The sequence below is a fragment of the Sebastes fasciatus genome, chromosome 18, assembly GCF_043250625.1.
Source record: "Sebastes fasciatus isolate fSebFas1 chromosome 18, fSebFas1.pri, whole genome shotgun sequence".
Classification (NCBI taxonomy): Eukaryota; Metazoa; Chordata; class Actinopteri; order Perciformes; family Sebastidae; genus Sebastes; species Sebastes fasciatus.
Genome location: NC_133812.1, coordinates 16,215,784 through 16,234,592, shown reverse-complemented (window position 1 = coordinate 16,234,592; position 18,809 = coordinate 16,215,784). Strand labels below are relative to the sequence as shown.

The 18,809-nt window shown below is 39.8% G+C and overlaps 1 protein-coding gene across 4 annotated transcripts; it reads left to right on the top strand.

The window, feature by feature from the left end:
- The first annotated feature begins 588 nt into the window (after nt 1-588).
- snx9b (sorting nexin 9b) lies at nt 589-17,268 on the top strand. Of its 4 annotated transcripts, none has more exons than XM_074615896.1 (19): nt 598-900; nt 2,388-2,474; nt 4,170-4,244; nt 5,215-5,346; nt 6,530-6,607; nt 7,593-7,755; nt 10,856-10,985; nt 11,279-11,363; nt 11,533-11,658; nt 11,767-11,884; nt 11,981-12,111; nt 12,200-12,303; nt 12,427-12,530; nt 12,693-12,770; nt 12,962-13,038; nt 14,529-14,618; nt 15,424-15,538; nt 15,632-15,723; nt 15,857-17,268. In XM_074615896.1, the coding sequence occupies exons 1-19, from the start codon at nt 889-891 to the stop codon at nt 15,902-15,904; spliced, it is 1,845 nt and encodes a 614-aa protein (XP_074471997.1). In that variant the 5' UTR covers nt 598-888; the 3' UTR covers nt 15,905-17,268. The 4 variants fall into 4 exon arrangements, with proteins under 4 accessions (XP_074471999.1, XP_074471997.1, XP_074471996.1 ...); XM_074615895.1 differs by having other exon boundaries at nt 11,276-11,363; XM_074615898.1 differs by lacking the exon at nt 6,530-6,607 and having other exon boundaries at nt 589-900.
- Nucleotides 17,269-18,809: the final 1,541 nt, after the last annotated feature.

Here is an 18,809-nt window from a genome sequence, read left to right as displayed (position 1 = left end):
CTTCTTGTTCTTCTTCTTCTTCTTCTTCTTATTATTATTATTATTATATTGTAATTTCTTTAAGTGGTTAATAAATTATTATTATTATTGCTGTTAATATTATATTGTAATTTCTTTGTGGTTTATGAATTATTATTATTATTATTATTATATTGTAATTTCTTTAAGTGGTTAACAAATTATTATTATTATTATTATTGCTGTTATTGTTTTATATTGTAATTTATTTAAGTGGTTAATAAATTATTATTATTATTGCTGTTATTGTTATTATATTGTAATTTATTTAAGTGGTTAATAAATTATTATTATTATTATTGCTGTTATTGTTATTATATTGTAGTGTTTTATGAATTATTATTAATATTAATATTAATATTAATATTATTATAATTATTATTATTATTATTATTATTTTGTGTGTGATTTCAACCATTTTCAATGTAGGCTATACTATTAATGTTTTTATCTGTTCCTTACATTTTATCTTAGATAAATTCCTTTATATATTATATATGAATTAGTGTTGTCTTGGAGAGGGCCATATGTCTGACCGAGACTACCTTTCCGGTTTCCCTCCCTCCTGCTGCAGCCAGCAGGTCACTCCCTCAGTCAGTACTGTCAGCAGCTCTCTGCAGCGCGCCTCAAAACTTACAGCCACACACTGAACTAACTAACTTACTCCCATTCCTACCAACTTTTTCCCAGGATTTTTTTTACTTTTTAAGTGTTTTTTAGTAGTGTTTAAAGTCTTGTGGCTCTTCACCGGGAGGATTTACGTTTTTCGTCGTTGCAAAGCAGCAGCAGCAGCAATGTCCAGCTGAGGAGTGGAGGAGATCCTGAAAACCGCAGGGCCTGTTTTTGTAATGATTAATCAATGCTTCCACAATGGCGAATAAGGTACGTCTGACAACTTTTCTCTAGTGCTGTTTTAACGTCAAACCCCGGGTGTGTGTTGTCTCCTCCGGTTTAACCTGACAGCTGTGTTTATGCGGTTTATAATAAGGAGCTGTGGACTCATAGCAGCACAGACAGAGTTGTAGTTTCTCGGTTTACACTCGATAAGCTTCATATTAAGAGTCAAAAACATTATAATACTCTAGTTAAGAAGCGTGTTATGGACGCTTAACGACACATTTGTATGCAGTGAATGTGACACGAGTGTTTTCTTTTGTGCTATACATGGAAAATGTGCCTCATTAAGAAAGTGTCTTGTGACATTTTACTACCTTTTCCAGTGCGGGTCGTTACTGCCCCCCGTGGCATGCTGGGAAATGTAGTCTGTATGGCTTTGCTCATTCAGTACAGTAATAATGTGTGTGAGTGATTATTGTTAATATTATTCATCATAGACTACAGTGTATAATTAATCAATTAATACAGTTAGTTTTAGTACATTAATTTGAGTTACTGTTAGTATTATGAATAGTATTATAGCCAGTATTACTATTCTATCAGGGGTGAGTGAGTCTGAGGCTTATATTGATTACAATTTTGTATTTGTGGTTCCAGATTCTTACCCATTAAAGTTATATATATATATATATATATATATATATATATATATATATATATATATATATATATATATATATAAGCTAGGAAGGTCTAGAGCATCCTCAAGCAAAGTTCAAGAGAAACAAACTGTTTAATTAATAACTGAGCCAGCAGCCAGAAACGTTCATGACTTTTTCTCTTTTCTCTTTTAACACTAAAATAGATTCATCAAAGAGCAAATAGCCTTGAATTCCATCTCACTGGTTAATGAACAAGTTAGTTAGAAGTTAGTTAGTTATATAGTCTGTGAAGTTGATACTGTTTTGATAACACATGGCATGCTGATTGTTTTTGTATAGATAAGAACTAACAATCCAAGTGGATCTGGATAGTCAAATTTTATGAAAACAAATGAGTGGGTAGGACTAAAAGTCAGCCATGAAGTGAACTGTGAAAAGTAAAGTCATATTTAGATTAGTTTTCACACTGGTACCTCTCACTTTTGCATGTAGGTGTTGTTGTGTGACACATGTGTGGTGTGTGTGGTGTGTGTGTGTGTGTGTGCCAAGGGGGAAGGACATATTAGTAGATGTGGGTCAGTGTTAGAACTGCTGCAGGCTCCTGTATTAAACTAAATCAGGTAACATGATGGTTCTGGCCTTGTTTTCGGTTGATACTGGCGCCTGGTTAAGAGTCAGCATAACGTGTGCAGAAGAACCAGCTTGACCTGTTTTTCCCTAATTTAACCCCGCAAGGTGTGTTGGTCTATGTGTGCACATGCACATAGATGCACATGCAAATATATGCTCACGGGATGTCTTCATGAAAGTGTTTGTCAAACATGCAGTGAGTTGTGTTGTGTGTTTTTTTTTTTTCTTGATTGTGTGCAGGTACAAGTTTTATATGACTTCACTGCTGAGGCTGGAAACAACGAGTTGACGGTGAAAGAAGGCGAGACGCTTACGATCACCAATCAGGTAAATCTGTACCATCACACCTCTAACTTCCTTCTATCCCTATCTCACCTCACTGGGTGGCACTGGGTGCAGGATCCCGCTGCCTACTGCTGCATTTTTAGTTGTCTTTTTTAAATATATATTCAGCTTGTTTACATGAAGTTTTAATGTGTGGTTTTGTTGGTGGTTCCTTTTTTGTGTACATCATGTAAAATTCACATTTTAGATTGTTGGAGTCTGCATGATCTCATCTGATTCTTAAAAGTGAATCTTCCACTGACACTGGAAGAGGAAAACAAATTGTTTTTCCGTCCGTCATTTTTAAAGTGGCGGTATTTTCTGCCTCAAAGTATAGTATTAGTTATCTATAATAGTTTTGAGTGTTAGCATCAAATGTTAACATTCATGTGACTCCTCTGTAACATTGCTATTGAAAACCGACAGTCCTGTAAAGGCCCAACTCACATGATCTCAGGTTAGGAGTGTCACAAACACGTACAGAGGAAGGAAAAAAAAAAAGAGAGGGAGTAAACATGATGTCATTACAGCAGTTCAAAGATCACTCACTGTGTGCTGACTGACCCACATAGTTTTCTAATCAAAAGTCGGTCTTAAGCCAATCAGGACGTACTGTAACAGGAAAACAGACTCTTTATTTTTCTTCTCTAAATAAACCGACTGTAGAGGAATTTGTCCCGGGAGCTTTCGGTGTGTTTACAGATCATTGGGTAACCTGGTTATCGTCAGCTAAATAGTAAATGGGAAACCTGCTTTCTTTAATGGCAGGAGTGAATTAAGGGAAATGCAGTTACAGTAACACAGCTACAAGTTTCTGGAAAAGCCTGATTTCTCCAGGGTTTCTACACAAGTGCATGTCAAATACTTTATACAGTATTAGTAAGTATTGCTGTAGCAGTAGGGATCAAAGAGAACATCTAACACATTGCTAACATAACTCATAGCAATGTGTCCTTGCACCGAAATTAATGAGATCCATAGTGTGACTTAAAGAGGACGTATCATGCTTTTGTGCGCTTTACCTTTCCTTTAGTGTCTAATATAGTTTGTTTGTGCATGTAAAAGTCTGCAAAGTTACAAAGTCCAAAGTTTATGTGGAACGCCAAAGGGAGTTACACTCCTCCACAGAAACACTGCTCCTGAACTACCTGAAACTCCTTGCTTGAAGTCCTGCCTTTTCTTCTGTAACGTGGTGATGTCATTAAGTAACCCATTTGCATAATACCTGCCTAGTGGCGAGTTTGGCACACCCTAAAACAAAGCTAGTTAGAGCACAGCTGGAGTGTAGTCCGAAGAGTTTTTGAATTGGGGGGCAGCTCAAACAGAGCGTTTCAGACAGAGGGTGGTGCAGCACAGCCGGTATTAGAAAAATAAGGCAGTCTTTTGAACATTAAATCATGTAAACATAAGATAGCTTTCTTATTTTTACTGTCCTCCTGCTATTATCCAAATGCTCCAAACATGTTTAGGCTGCAGCATCATTCAAACATACTGTAGATACGAGAGGAGAAATCTGATTACTGACCAGCTGCATGTAAATGTGGGGTTTAGAGTCATAAGTAACGTTACTGCTATGCATTTAATCACATTCTCAGATTTCCTTTTAATGTGATTTGTCGCAGTAGGCTGGTCTTTTGTGTGCATATGATGCAGACACCTACTCCCGGTCGTGTATGCTAACATGTTGCTCTATTTCAGAGTATCGGAGGCGGCTGGATTGAAGCACAGAACTCCAGAGGGGAGGTTGGACTGGTGCCAGAAGACTACATTGATGTAAGAGAGACAGTGTATGATGGTGATTTCACCTCAGAAAAAGAAGCTGCAAAGCCATCTGCTATCACGCTTTGAGGCCAAGATGCACAATGTGTACTATCTATATCAAAGTTCAGCCAAATATTTAACATTTTAACCTCTCAATGCCTCCGTCTGTGTCGTTATAGTCAAGGATATGTCTCTCCTTTGACTGTAAACTGTGGTACGTAGCTAGAATCACAACAGGATGTGCCTCCTTCAGGGTTTTTGCTGATTAGGGTGTTTGTGTGTGTGTGTGTGTCCACTAACTCTGACCTCATCATGGGGGATGTGATTCACTCTGAAGACATCCAGAAAGAGACGCAGAGAGGGTTTGATTAAAAGTAAAGTCTGTTAAGTCTATTTGACGGTTAAGCCTCAGTCCAAACAACACTCAATGCAACATCTAACAATGTAGTGTCTGTGTGCACAAGATATTATCCGTCAGCTATCTCGTCCGCTCATGTGGATGTGAGTGTTTGTCTGACCTTAAGTTACCTCGCCAGCTGCCCCTAGACTGTTTTGAATTTGCTTCCAAATCATAAAAAACAACCCACTGATGACAATTGCACTTCTTACTTATGTAACATTTAATGAAAAACATCAGGGCACAGTCTGTTTCTCAAGCAACTACTTTCTATTTCAGTGCACTCTACTGGTAAAAATAAGATCTGCAAAAACAAAAGGATGACCTACAAAAACATCCAGAATAATTAAGTGTGGTATCTTCATGTTGACAAGTGGTAAAGCAGATTTATTGCTATCACACTTTGGATAAACTGAGAAAACTTCAAACCCAGTTTGCAAAGCCAAGGAATGCCAAGGAGATATGATCACTTCACCAGAAGAATGTATCTTTAAAAGTCATTAAATTACACTGGAATATCTGGATCTGCTCTCCTGATGGGACTGTTTTTTGTCTCCCTACTGTCTTTTATCTTTTCATGTGTAGTTGAGTAAGGCGTTACCGTCGTTCCCAGGAGCAGGAACTGCAGCACCTACTCCAAGTGCAGGAAATGTTGCACCTCCAGACCTGTCCATCTTTGATTCCTACGCTCCCGCAGCAGCACCTGCTCAAACCCAGGTAAAGCACTCACCTAATGAATATTTGGGTGTATTAAAGAGGACCTATTATGCTTTGTTCCCTTTCCTTTGCAGTGTTATGTAGTTTTTTTGTGCATGTAAAAGGTCTGCAAAGTCACAAAGCCCAAAGTCCACGCCAAAGGGAGTTGCTCTCCCCCACAGAAACACTGCTCCTGAAACGCCTTGCTTGAAGTCCTGCCTTTTCTTCTGTAACGTGGTGATGTCACCAAGTAACACATTTGCACAATACCTGCCTAGTGGCTAGTTTGGCACGCCCTCAAACAAAGGTAGTTAGAGCAGAGCTGGAGCGGAGTCTGAAGAGTTTGGTTCGGTTGACCAATCCCAACAGAGTGGGCCAGCTGACCAATCAGAGCAGACTGGGAGGAGCTCAAACAGAGCGTTTCAAACAGAAGGTGAAAAGAGGTGTTGCAGCATAGCTGGTATGAGAGTTTTTGAACATTAAAGCATGGAAACATGTCTTTCTAGTAGAAACCCAAAACACAAGTATGAACCTAAAAAATAAGCATAATAAGTTCTCTTTAAATTCATACTGTTGTCGTATCAAATGCCTGTTTTTTGTCTATTTACTGACATATAGTCAGAGTTGTAGGTTAATGTACAGCCTTAACTTCTCTAAATTCAGCAACCCAGACCAGTGCTGGAGAAGTTAATGTTCCCATTTGTCCTCAAAAAAACTTAGTATATATGTGATTGGGTGATGTTAAAGAAAAATCAGAAAGCAGAAGTGGGCGATGACAGAGTCTTAGTGACGTCCGTGCAGCCTGTGCGATCCCCAGAGATGCAGAAGTGAGAGCAGCTGCTGTGGAAGATATTCAGCGTGGTCATTTATAACCGACACAAGTTTTAGCTCTAGTAAAATAGAACCAACCAAGAGGAAATAAGTTCAGTGAAATCTGTTGTATTTAGCAGGCAGGAAGTTCCACAAGTATGAGCGTACTGCTGGATCAGTAGAAATTTGGGCACAGTAAGTGGTTGAGTCAAGGCAGGAAATGTGTCAGCCGTTATCCCTCATGCTCTCTCTCTCTCTCTCTTTCTCTTTTCACCCACACTCTCTCACAAAGAAAAACACATCCATATCCAGCAGCACTTTAACTCATCCCGTGCTGAGTGTTAACCTTCACTGCTGGCGCTTTGTGATGATGTAACCTTCTTCTCCCCTCAAGGTGGATGCTGGGGGCTTAAGTCCCCAGCCGGACACCCCCGACACCCCCGTTTCCCCCTACCTTTCGTCCCCTGATGAGGTAACCGCCACGTAGGGGTGGTGGATGAAACCAAGCCCTGCACCCATCCTCTGCCCCAAAGCCCCCCTCCTCTCTGATTGGTCTGTTTTGGCAAATTCCCCCTCCCACCCCTTACTGCCTGCCAGACAGCATGATCTCACCCTGTCCGTACACCTTGCACTACAGTGCACACTTCACCAATCGTCTCTCCCACGTCCTTTATCTCAATTGTATGAATCAGCACTACAGTGGAACTTTAAGAGCGTAAAGATCAGAGTCAGTGATTTTCGTATCTCACATCTAATTGACTAATCACACTGACGAATCATCGCACCAGAACACGGAACATTTGCTCCATGATGATGATGATGATGATGATCAGAATCTCATAAATAATCTTCAAAATGTTTTCAATGCCATTTTGACTGACTGTTGTGTAAAATGTTTTTTCTAATTATATACGGTGAAGCTGCTGCTAAATCTGGAAAATATCTGTTGGAGTGTTTTTTTTCTGAAACTACTGGTTAATCTTACAGTACTTTTCTGTATGTCTGTGTGCATTATGTGGTGTTTTAAGTGACCCTGCACTAGTTCTGTCTTTCACGCAGCTCGGTACTTGGTTAGCATTAAGCCAACTGCAACATACAAGAGGCACACACATACGCTCCAGTCTAAAGCATGGCTATGCCCACAAGTTTTCAAAGCGGTTCATAGTATGTGAGCCCCCCAAGCACGGCATGCAGTTGCATTTTCAGCTTGTGAGAACTGTAAAAACATTGTGTGTATGGACTTGAGAATGGTTGTGTTTGTATTATTTTATATCATTTGTAGTTACTGCATGTGTTAAGCAGCTACAAACTGTTAACATAGTCCCCGTCGGAGGCTGGGTTTGAAAAAGCATGTTGTTTAGAGACCGCTGTCAGCTTCTCACTAAACAGACTGGACTCTAGCTGTGTTCTCTCTCTCCCTCTCCATACTCACATTTTCCCCTCTCTGTCTCTCCCAGGCTAGCAACGGTAATGATCCCTGGTCGGTGTGGAACGCGGACCCGTCGGGGGGCTCCAGCAATAACTGGGCGTCCAATCCAGAGGGCACCCAGACTGGGAAGAGTCCCCCTGACCCCTGGAGCGCCGCATCACAGGGCCACCCTCAGGCGTACCAGGGCCCAGGTAAGAACAGCTGTTTAGTTAGTATCCATGGTTGGCCTGATGCCAGTACTGTATCACCGCGTATGATCTTGTGCTATTTATAAATTGCACATTTTTGTGGTTGTACTTCTATTACTCAGTACTGCTATTCAAAACCTCATGATAATTTGAATTAGGATATAAAGACTACGCTTCACATTTGTCATTCTAAAGTGCTTCTGCTTTATTCGTGCTTCTGGGTATTATATCTGTTTCCTGTTTAATGTTTAACAGGAAAATTTAAGTTTATTTGAATCAAAGATTTCTGAAGGAACAGACCTAATGATCAGAGATGATCAGAGATTACACCTCTACATTGTGATTGCATTAGAGCTGCAACCATTAGTCTAAAAATCGATTAGTCGATTGACAGAAAAATAATTACTACAACTATTTTGAAGTAATTTTTCATGCAAAAATGGCCAAAAATGCTGTTTTCAGCCTCTCAAATATGGAGATTTCCTGCTTTTCTCTGTTCTATATCATATTAAAGTGAATATCTTTGGGTTTTGAACTGACAAAACAAGAAATTTAAATATATCACCTTGAAATCTGAGAAACTGGGATGGACATTTCATACTATTTTCTGACATTTTGTGGACCAAACAATTAATCTAAAAATAATCTGCAGATATATCGATAATGAAAACAATCTTTAGTTGCAGCCCTATATTGCACACATGGGAAGCTCACATACAGTTTTTTTTAGCTCTCTTGCCGTCTATATCTTGCTAAACAGTTCAGCTTACTGTTTGCAGATAGTTTGCTTTTTAAACTGTAATTGTGGGGACAGGATAAACTATATGGTTGCAGTGGATGGGGTTGTTCCGGAAAGCCGAGATTTACTGCTGAGCCCTCTGGAGGTGTGTGCTTAATTCATCAAACAATCAAAGCTTATAATAATAAGCAAGCAAGGTGTAACACTACACTGCAACACAGGTTGCTACATCCCACGTAAAATTGAGTTTGTTTTAACCACAATCCAGTTCTCCAAGTATATATGGGTGCAAAATTGGAAGACCGCCTAAATGTTTAAGAAGAGTTAGTTTATCTGCAACTTTGATAAGTGTCTTGGTTGTAAGACAGAAGATGATTGAAGTATTTTAAAATGTATTTAACGTTTTGCCTTTCCCCCTTATATTTAACCTTAAAGAAATTAATATTTTATGTTCACCAGGAAGATTATAAAACCACAGAGTGAAATATAGGTCACAAAGTCCTAGCAAACAACAATTCCTCGCAGTACCAGATGGGGTTTGCATCATCGAACAATATAAGAAAGAATAAATTATCGTTATACTCATGACAGTGTACTGTTTCATGTCCTTGAACTGAACCTGATACTAAGTGAAATAGCTTGAGAATATACAGCAAACCCTCTAATCTGGAACTCCAGGTAGCTTGATCCAGTGCTTATTATTTGCAAATACAATTTCATCCAGGTCTTTTCCAGATTTGACTTTAACTCCTACTGTGGTTTCGGCTCAGTCGCGTGTCTCTGGCCGGTCCCTCCGCAGAGACGCTCCAGCATGTGGACAGGACAGTCAAATCATGACTGTGGAAAAGTTAACCTCACTCATGACTCAGAAGGACAAATTACTGGACCTGTTTTTTTAATTCGCGAGTTGTTATTGTAGAAAGAGAACTGGGGGAATAAATGGGGAAGAGAAGAACTAACAGACTTTTCCTTTCTCTCTCTCTTGCCAAAGACATCTACCCGTATCCTTACCTTATCGATTACACAGGTATCCCTTGCACCGCCTGATGGAAGCGTTTTCCTAAGTTTAACGTGTGTTTGTGGACTGGCAATAAATACTCATGAAGAGAGTTTCCAGGAAATTTAGGAAATGATTTACAGTCTTAAAAAGCATGTGTGTGGCATTCGATTTGTATCTTGATATTAACACTATATTAACTTTCTTGTGATGTGGGGAAGTTGTCAGATGACCTCTGAAAGGTAAGAGGAGTCAAAATCACAATGTGAAATTGTTGACTTCTCTCAGACTTCTGTTGTGATTGGTGTTTTAATGATGAGTTATATAACGTCTCACAGCATGTCTGCGGCTAGTAACTAACTAGGCTAGCTGTTGTTATTTTGGTTTATCCATCATGGTTGGATTTACCAAATGTTAAATTAGATAACAAACTGAATCACTACGATGTTGGATCATCCAAATGGATTCTTCTGTTACAGGAAGTTAGTAGAACAGAGTAGTTACATTTAGCTTTAGTTGTGGCCATCTCATTAGATAGCTTTAATTTCACAAAATGTTTTGTAGTAGTACTTCACGTGCTGTTTTCTCTAAAATGATATGTTTCTTTGGCATCATCATATTTTATATGGTAAAACAAATGTCAGAAAATCAGATTCTGGTCTCAGTTTTGACCAGATATGTAGTCATTGTGTTTTTTGACTTTGCAGGGCAGATGTAATCATTTTGAGAGTGCACGGCTGTTGAGAAAGTCATGCTGTGCAAAATTATGTATTAATTTTAGTCGCATTTAGGGACAGAAATTGAGAATTGGTTCCCATTTAGAACCACTAGTTCAAATTGTTGGCTATTTATTCGTCTTGGCTGTACTTGCAGATGCAAGAAATGATTTTTCCCCAGGGTGCATGCTTCATTTTGAACCCTTGAAGACATTTAACCAAACATCACAACACAAGGGCAATACTTGCAACTCATTTTTTTAGAGCAACTGCGGCAATGTTGTGTATATGCTTACACATTTTGTTGGCGAGGATGCATGTCATTAAATGACAGAAATGCAGTGTCTCTGATAGCTTATAGGCGAGTGCTGCATGCCCTCAAGCTATTGCAACTGCATCTGTTACCTTTGGAAAAATCGAATGTTTAGGACCACAGAGTGAGGCTAAGCAGAGTACTTTTCCACTGAATAAGAAACCATAATTGCATTCAAATATTCTTCCATTTCATCTAGATAATATTAGTCAGACTAGTGCTTTAATGTCTTTCTATCCAACACAACAGTGATAATCGTTGTACAGTAGGTTGTTGAACAAGGAATTTGTACTTTCTGTGCCTAAAACACAACCGTGTGTGCGTGTATCTGCCCTCAGGAGCGGAGGACGATGAGTGGGATGATGAGTGGGACGACATAAAGTCCACTGGAGGTGAAGAATCTGGAGAAAGCGGAGCGATGCAGAGAGGAGGAGCTCATGCGTCCTCAATGAAAATCTCCCTCAACAAGTAAGACTTGATAAAGAAGTAAGAGGCTTTGAATTCCTGAGTTTTATAGAAAAATGGAGGAGCAGAATAGTGTTGATGGTACTAAAACCGTTGTCAATCACTGGGTACAATACAGCACATCGCTTTCTGAAAAAGAAAAATATTGTGATTTTAACTGTTACAAATGGTTTCTAATTAGCTGAAATGTGCCTTTTAGAGATTGGTTTATTACTTTCAAGAATGTCCATGTCACTCCCAGTATTTCATGTACAACATCATGGTGAATGTTCAAACTTGTCTTTCTCTTTGAGCAGGTTTCCTGGGTTCTCCAAGTCCGGTCCAGAGCTCTACCTCCTATCCAAGCAGGTCGCTAAGGGCAAAGAGAAGCTGACAATCTATGTAGGTTATCTCCAAATATCCATACCTCCTATCCTCGTTATATCAGTGGTCGTAACAGCTGTTAAATACAGTTTTGCTTGGTTTCCTCTTTTTGCCAGTGTGAATCTATGTTTTTTTATGCCATAAAATTCAGAGTAGCAGGTTTCTAAAGCTTATGTTTTATGCTCAGCTTGGAGAAGTCGGTCCAGTGTGGTCTTACCCAGAAACTCAGCTGGACTGTGTGGTGGCTGATCCCAAGAAAGGCTCGAAGTTGTACGGCCTCAAGAGCTACATCGAGTACCAAATCACACCCAATGTAAGTATCCAGTAGCATCTTCTTGTCTTATTCAGAAAAATAAATATAATTAAAATAAAGATAGGTGTTTGTCTCAAATTTAAATGATCCCATGTTATTGGTTTGCAGACCACAAACCGCCCAGTCAATCACAGATACAAGCACTTTGATTGGCTGTACGAGAGGCTTCTAGACAAATTTGGGTCAGCCATCCCCATCCCTTCTTTACCAGACAAGCAGGTGACGGGTAAGTCGCCGACTCTGTGACTAAAACACAAAAAAGCTGAACATGAATATGAAAAATAAAATTTCTGTGCATCCCCCCCTCCCCTCTCTATTCCAGGGCGATTTGAGGAAGAGTTTATTAAGATGCGTATGGAGCGGTTGCAGGGCTGGATGATCAGGATGTGCAGGCACCCGGTTGTTTCCAACAGTGAAGTATTCCAGATTTTCCTCACCTACAAGGATGAGAAGGTATTTCTCCTTTACTTCTCCTTTCATTTATGATGAATTGAAAAGTATATTATTATTAATGCTTAATTAAACTGATTCATTGGTACAGGACTGGAAGACGGGGAAGAGAAAAGCAGAGAAAGACGAGACGGTGGGAGTGATGGTCTTCTCCACGATAGAGTCTGAAGGTGCCGACCTGGATCCTGCAGAAGTGTGAGTTTAATCGAACTTTAAACCGCTGCAAAAAGGAAAAAACTGGCTCGCAATCACATTAATTGTGCGGCTGACTGTATGTTCACCTGCTTATTTTATGTAAAATATGTCTGTTGTTCACAGGGAGCAGAAATGTGAGCAGTTCAGCAGGTTCACCAAAGCCATGGATGACGGGGTGAAGGAAATCCTCACAGTGGGCAACGAGCACTGGAAGAGATGTACAGGCCGTACGTACACAATGATGCTAAATACATGTTTTACACTGTAATTACTGTTTATATTAAAGAATGGTTCATTGTGTGGAGTGTTTTGTCAACTCAAGACAAATTCGTTCACACAGTGTGTGTGTGTGCCTGTCTCCATGTTTCATTTTCTTCTCCTCCCCACAGCTTTGCCAAAAGAGTACCAGAGAATCGGCAAAGCCTTCCAAAACCTTTCTTCGGTCTTCACCAGCAGCGGATACCAAGGTACGACAATGAATACAAATATGGCTTTGAGTGACACCTTCAAAACCTCAACACATATAATGGTGGTAACAGAAGTTGATGCAATTCACTATGCAGTCATTCATTATGTGGTCTTGTTTTGAAACAAATTGGCACACAGATACTGTTAACAAACACTGTGATGACATATTTTAACCCCTTCTCTGCTGCAGGCGAGTCGACCCTGACTGACGCCATGACGGCAGCGGGCAAAACGTATGAGGAGATAGCTCAGATGGTGGCAGAGCAGGTAGGTACTGTTCATAGACTGTATATAAGAAGTGGACGTAGTCACCGTGACGTCACTCATTGCTTTGTGGACTGTCGTTTTGAAGCCAGAAGTGACACGAGAGAATGTTACAATTAACTTTCACGAACTGAAAACACACCGTGAAAGGATTAAAGTTGTAAGACGGAAACACGGACAACTCCCAGACCAGACAAAGGCGTGGCAGTGACCTATCCTACCTATCACAAGGTAGCCACGCCCTAAAGCATCCCCTGCTTTAAGGTCTATTATACTCTAAATTGGACCATAATTTACTAAATGAACATCATGCTGTATTAAAGGAGACTTGAAACTAGTGATTGAGACCATAAACTCATGTTTACAATGTTTACTGAGGTAATAAATCAAGTGAGAAGTAGGCTCATTTTCTCATAGACTTCTATACAATCAGACTTGTTTTTGCAACCAGAGGAGGCGCCCCCTGCTGGCTGTTCGAAAGAATGCAAGTTTAAGGCACTTCAGCATTGGCTTCACTTCTCAGATCCGGAGGTTGTAGTCATGTGTTTTTATTGTCACCCAAACAACCTTTACGTTTAATTATTATTTATTCATGCCTTAAAATTCAACAACCTGGCAGGGGTGCTGAATTAACTGCACTTGTTTTACTTCATGAACAACGCAGCAGAGCAGAACTTAAGGGCATCTGTTTCCTCAAAAGATCTTTGAGTTTATTTTCACCAACCACATTGCTTCGTGTTCACTTTCTCAATAATCACAATTTCTCATAGTGTCTGTGAGCATTTCCTGCTTCCAGTTAGTGTTCACATCCTGGTTGTGGCATTTTAACAACCCCTCTAACCCAGCGTCCTGTCTGTGAAGACTGTATCTGTCAAGGAAAATGCCTAGGGCAAACTCTGTCTCTAGTATTTCCTAAATCTTGCTTTGACCAGCTATTTGTGGCTTTTTATGACCGTTCTATGTCGTCTGATTGGTGTGGTGTGTAATAAAATCAAATTTGGGCCTTTTTTGATGTCCATGCAGCTTCCAGAGGGAGGATTCATCTGGTAAGCTTACAGTATGCTGCTCCAGACACCTTTGTGTCAGTGCTACTGTAGAATTGTTGGCTTTAGTTTAGCTATGATACAAAGTCTAAAACAATGCACTGTATCTGTTGCATTAAGGCTGCATACAACTTTCCCTTTTTTTGATAAACATATAGCCAGATGTACTGCAGCTAAATATCTTTGCCTCTTCTATTACTGTACCTGTGTTTTGTAGTACTACAGCAACTCTTTTAGTGTCTGTGGTCTCTTAAGGAGAATCTGCACTATTATAAACCCACACTTTTTTTAGTTTTTTGTCTTTTTTTAGGCCGTTGTGTTAAAATTAAACGTTGGGAAGTTACCCCCTGTGACTGTGACGTCTTTCTTAACACTTTCAGATCTGTGTGTTATTTCCTGTATTTGATTTCATGTTACATTTATCTATTTTGGTCTTTGCTCCCTTTACAGCCCAAGAAAGACCTCCACTTTGTCATGGAGACCAACAATGAATATAAGGGTCTTCTTGGATGCTTCCCGGACACCATCGGAGTCCACAAGGTACACTGGGAAACAGTTAAAGGATTATTAGAAAACAAATGTAACGGGGTTTCTCATTTATATTGCCTGAACTCAAGGTGTAAAGGCTTGAAGTTGCTTCAAGGGGGGGGCAACTGTTTCAGCAGAAGGAGGAACTGGTTGCACCGGCTGTTCCTAAATTCAAGCTCAGCCTTAGTAGTTTTTACTAAGAAGAGAAACTGCTTGAATACTGCGAACTCTGAAACACATATAATTCTCTACGTACGTATATGTAAGTAAAAGAAAAGTTGGTTTAATCTCTCGTTTGGCTCCTAAAACTGTTATTTGAGGAAGTTATGTTACAGCTATAGATGCTACAGTGACTTCCTGTTTACATAGTTGATTGCTTTTGATTGGACAGTGCTACAGATGTAGCAGCCGATTAGTTAAAGTCTCTACTAGCTAAGACATTTCCTGAAGTCTTAATAGTGCAACTCAATTTAGTGACTCACTAGTTATACCTCCGTCAAGGAGGTTATGTTTTCTCTTTGGTTTGTTTGTCAGCAGGATTACGGAAAAACGACTATCCCAGTTTTCATGAAACTAGGTAGAAAGGTATAGCATGGCTCAAGGAAGAACCCATTACATTAGTAAAGGATTTATGAACAGCTGGTGCAACCCAGTCCAGGATAGACAAAATATAGTGAACATGTACAACTTTCATTTTACTTCTTTTTAAAATTCCTTCACTTTATCTGGATGCAGATGAGTTAAATGGTCTTTTTGTCTTTGTACTATGTCACTGAAGACTCTTGTGTCGTTTCTTGCCTGTTCTTAATTCTTGCAGGCAGCGATAGACAAGGTGAAGGAGGCCGACAAGCTGGTGGCCACCAGTAAAATTACCCCTCAGGACAAAGTCACCATGGCTAAACGAGTCAGCACCATGTCGTACGCGTTACAAGGTAACACGCTCACTCAGAAAACATTCAAGCTGTGTGATGTTTATCATAACATGTTATCTGATACGTGGTTTCCCCTCAACTTATCTCCCACAGCTGAGATGAACCACTTCCATAGCAACCGTATCTATGACTACAACAGGGTCATGCAGTTGTACTTGGAGGAGCAAGTCAAGTTTTACGAGACGGTAAAGCGTTTTTCTCGACCATCTATCAGAGTAAATTGGAGTCTGTAACAGTCTGTCCTTATTACCTGTGGAGCGGTTGCATACTGCAGCGCTCACCAGCCTCTGATTTTGTTTTCTCCCTCTGAATCTACAGATTGCTGCGAAGCTGAGACAAGCACACAGCCAGTTCACTACAATGTGAAAGCCTTCAGTCTCGCACTACAAGACAAGAAGAGTCAAAGCAGCTCAACATCCAAAATTATTCTTGCTTTTCACCGCATTCTTTTCCCTCCCTTTAATTTAACTTTCACATCTTTCTCTCTTGCTCTCACCTCATCTCTTCCTTTACTGCTCATCATGCCGACAGCCCAAGCTCAAAGTGTTACTTTCGCCCCGCCGTTCTCACAAGTTTATGAACAGTTTATGAGCATGTGCAGCAGCTGAAAAGGCTTTGACACTTTTTTTTTTTAGGGCCAGCAACGATAGCAGAACAAGACACTTGTTACACACCCTTTTCCTCCGTCCGAGGAAGTAATCACCATGAATTGCTACATAGCATTATGATGTGATGCAAGTTCTGTACAGCTATAGGTGTCAACATGCTTGTGCTTACATTATGTCTACTTATTTTAAAGCAATACCCTGCAGTTTTTTCCTTGTTTAAAAATGGTAAAGGAAAGGGTTTACACGTGTGATGTACTGACACCGAAAAACCAATGTCCTCCTTTCAATAGGAACATTTCTGAATGCAGCATTGGCAACAAATCAGAGCTTTACTGGCTTTTTCTCAGCCAGTATTTGAATTATTTTTGCCTCTTATAAGTGCCTTAAACATTTGAGAGTCCTAACATCTTCGGTAAAAGCAGTAGAACTGTCTTTGTACGAATCCAAGTCTTGGAAGAGTCGTCAAAAGGCCGAGTGTGTCCTCCTCTTTACGTCCACTGCTGGCAGTCCCTACTAGCCCCCCTTTCATCCTGCACTTCCTCAAAGAGCTAACAGGAAGCTCCACCTCCTTCCTGTCTTGCCCCTTTGAGGAAAACAGAAATGGTTGCCCCACCAGCCTGCATACCATGATGCCGCAGTTTACATTTCATGAGAGACGACAAAATGTGGGATGCATAAAGTTGGTGTTTTTAAGCGTTGGAAATAAAAGCCAAAGGTCTGAATTAATACCTCTCTCGTCCTCCTCCTCCTCTCTCCCGGTTCTCCTGATGAATATTTGTCCTTTTGTTTTGACCAGATTACGGTGTTTTATATGAAGGTGTAACAGCAATGTGAGCTGTACTATAAGAAGAGTTTGGGACGGAGCCATGGATTATGTCACGTATGCAGTTTTGCTTTTCACCACCCTGTTTTTCAATCAGCCTCTAATCTTGTTCACTCTTTGTTTTCTTATCACTCGACACATGACAAATATACATATATATAAATATATATTCTATCTGACCTATCAGGTGCTTCTTGTCATTGAGATACTATTTTATGTATAGGAGTATTTGCAATACAGTGTAACTCAAAGAGCAGCAGAAATTCAGTTTGATTTATTAAACAATGATTTGTACTCATTGGGAGTTTATTTGTTTCTTTGTGTGTGTGTGTGTGTGTGTTTGAAAGAAACCTTGTCTTGTTCTCTGCACGGTTCACAGTGCACAACACTCACAGTAAAGCCCTTATTCGCTTTAGCAGATTCTTGCGTAGAGACGGATAGGAATGAGAATGAGTCGGCAGCCTGTGCGAAGGGTCAAAGAGTGTGTTTGTGTGGTCCTGTGGTCTTGTAGTGGAGGAAGTGAAAGAACCCTTTTACCCCACATTCAGCTCTCGGCTCCCATCAGGTGCAGCTGGATGTGTAGAGATCTTATACACCAGACAGTACATGCATTCTCGTTATTTTTGAGCGTATGTGTTCTAGTGTGTTTAGGGCTTCATTCAGAGGACTCATTTCAGTTTTGAAAGATTATTATGCAATAAAAATACTCTCATAGTCGGCCTGTAAAATCTAGTAAAACATTTGTGATTTTGTTTTCAAGTTGTATACGGGTTACTTGAATTTTCCTCGGGATCAATAAAGTTACTATCTATCTGTACGAGTTTATCTCTAAGACACCCACTCAGACCAATTTTTGTCTTTTTTAGGGGGGTCCAGGGGGTCTTCAGGGGGAGATGGCAGGTCAGCAGCATATGTGACATAGAAATGGTGTATCTCTTCTTAAAGCTTGGAACCTGAAGATTCATTTGAGATGCAGCTCAGCACTGTTTCCAGTTTTTCAAGTCATAAATGAGAAATAAACATGAATTAATAAATTAAAATAAATAAACATGTATAAGGGTTTAGAACATTATGAATAAAATCCATCCGAAATAACACATGAAGACACCAAGGCCTTGAGGATCACCATAGAAAAAGCCTTGCTGGGATTTGGTATAAAAAACTTGACATTTAGAGATTGCGTTTTTCTGCGATTGGATGGCGAGCACTTCCGTTGTGGAAACTGCTCAGAAACACCCTTATTCTCAATCTACCTTGAAAAGCCATCTATCCTCTGAATGCCCTAGGTCTATGTCTATGTCTAGTTTGTGGGTTGTAAAGTTTCCTGGGGCTGTGATTATCCTAGAGGTCACCACAGGTCATTTTATACTGTGAGGTCAAATTTAAAAAAATGATCTCACTACAATGAAATGGCTACTATGGGGAATAACATCATCACACATGAATACAGTTGGGTTCATTGGATTCACAAGAGTCTCAGCTTTACAGTGATACCCAATTTATGCATTCCCAAGGCTGTTTAGGGATCACAGTATGTAGAAATATTCAAATACACCATTTAGAATAGGCGAAAATAACACATTTATATGCTCAAAAAATTGCATGTTTTTTGCCCCAAACTGCATGTGATTATCATAAAGTGGACTTTTCTGTAAAGGGGAGATTCGCGGGTACCCATAGAACCCATTTTCATTCATATATCTCGAGGTCAGAGGTCAAGGGACCCCAACTTTAGAGCATTATTTAGCCTTTTTACCAACAAGCTAACATGACATGGTTGGTACCAGATAGATTCCTTAGGTTTTCTAGTTTCATATGATACCATCACTGTAGCTCTAAA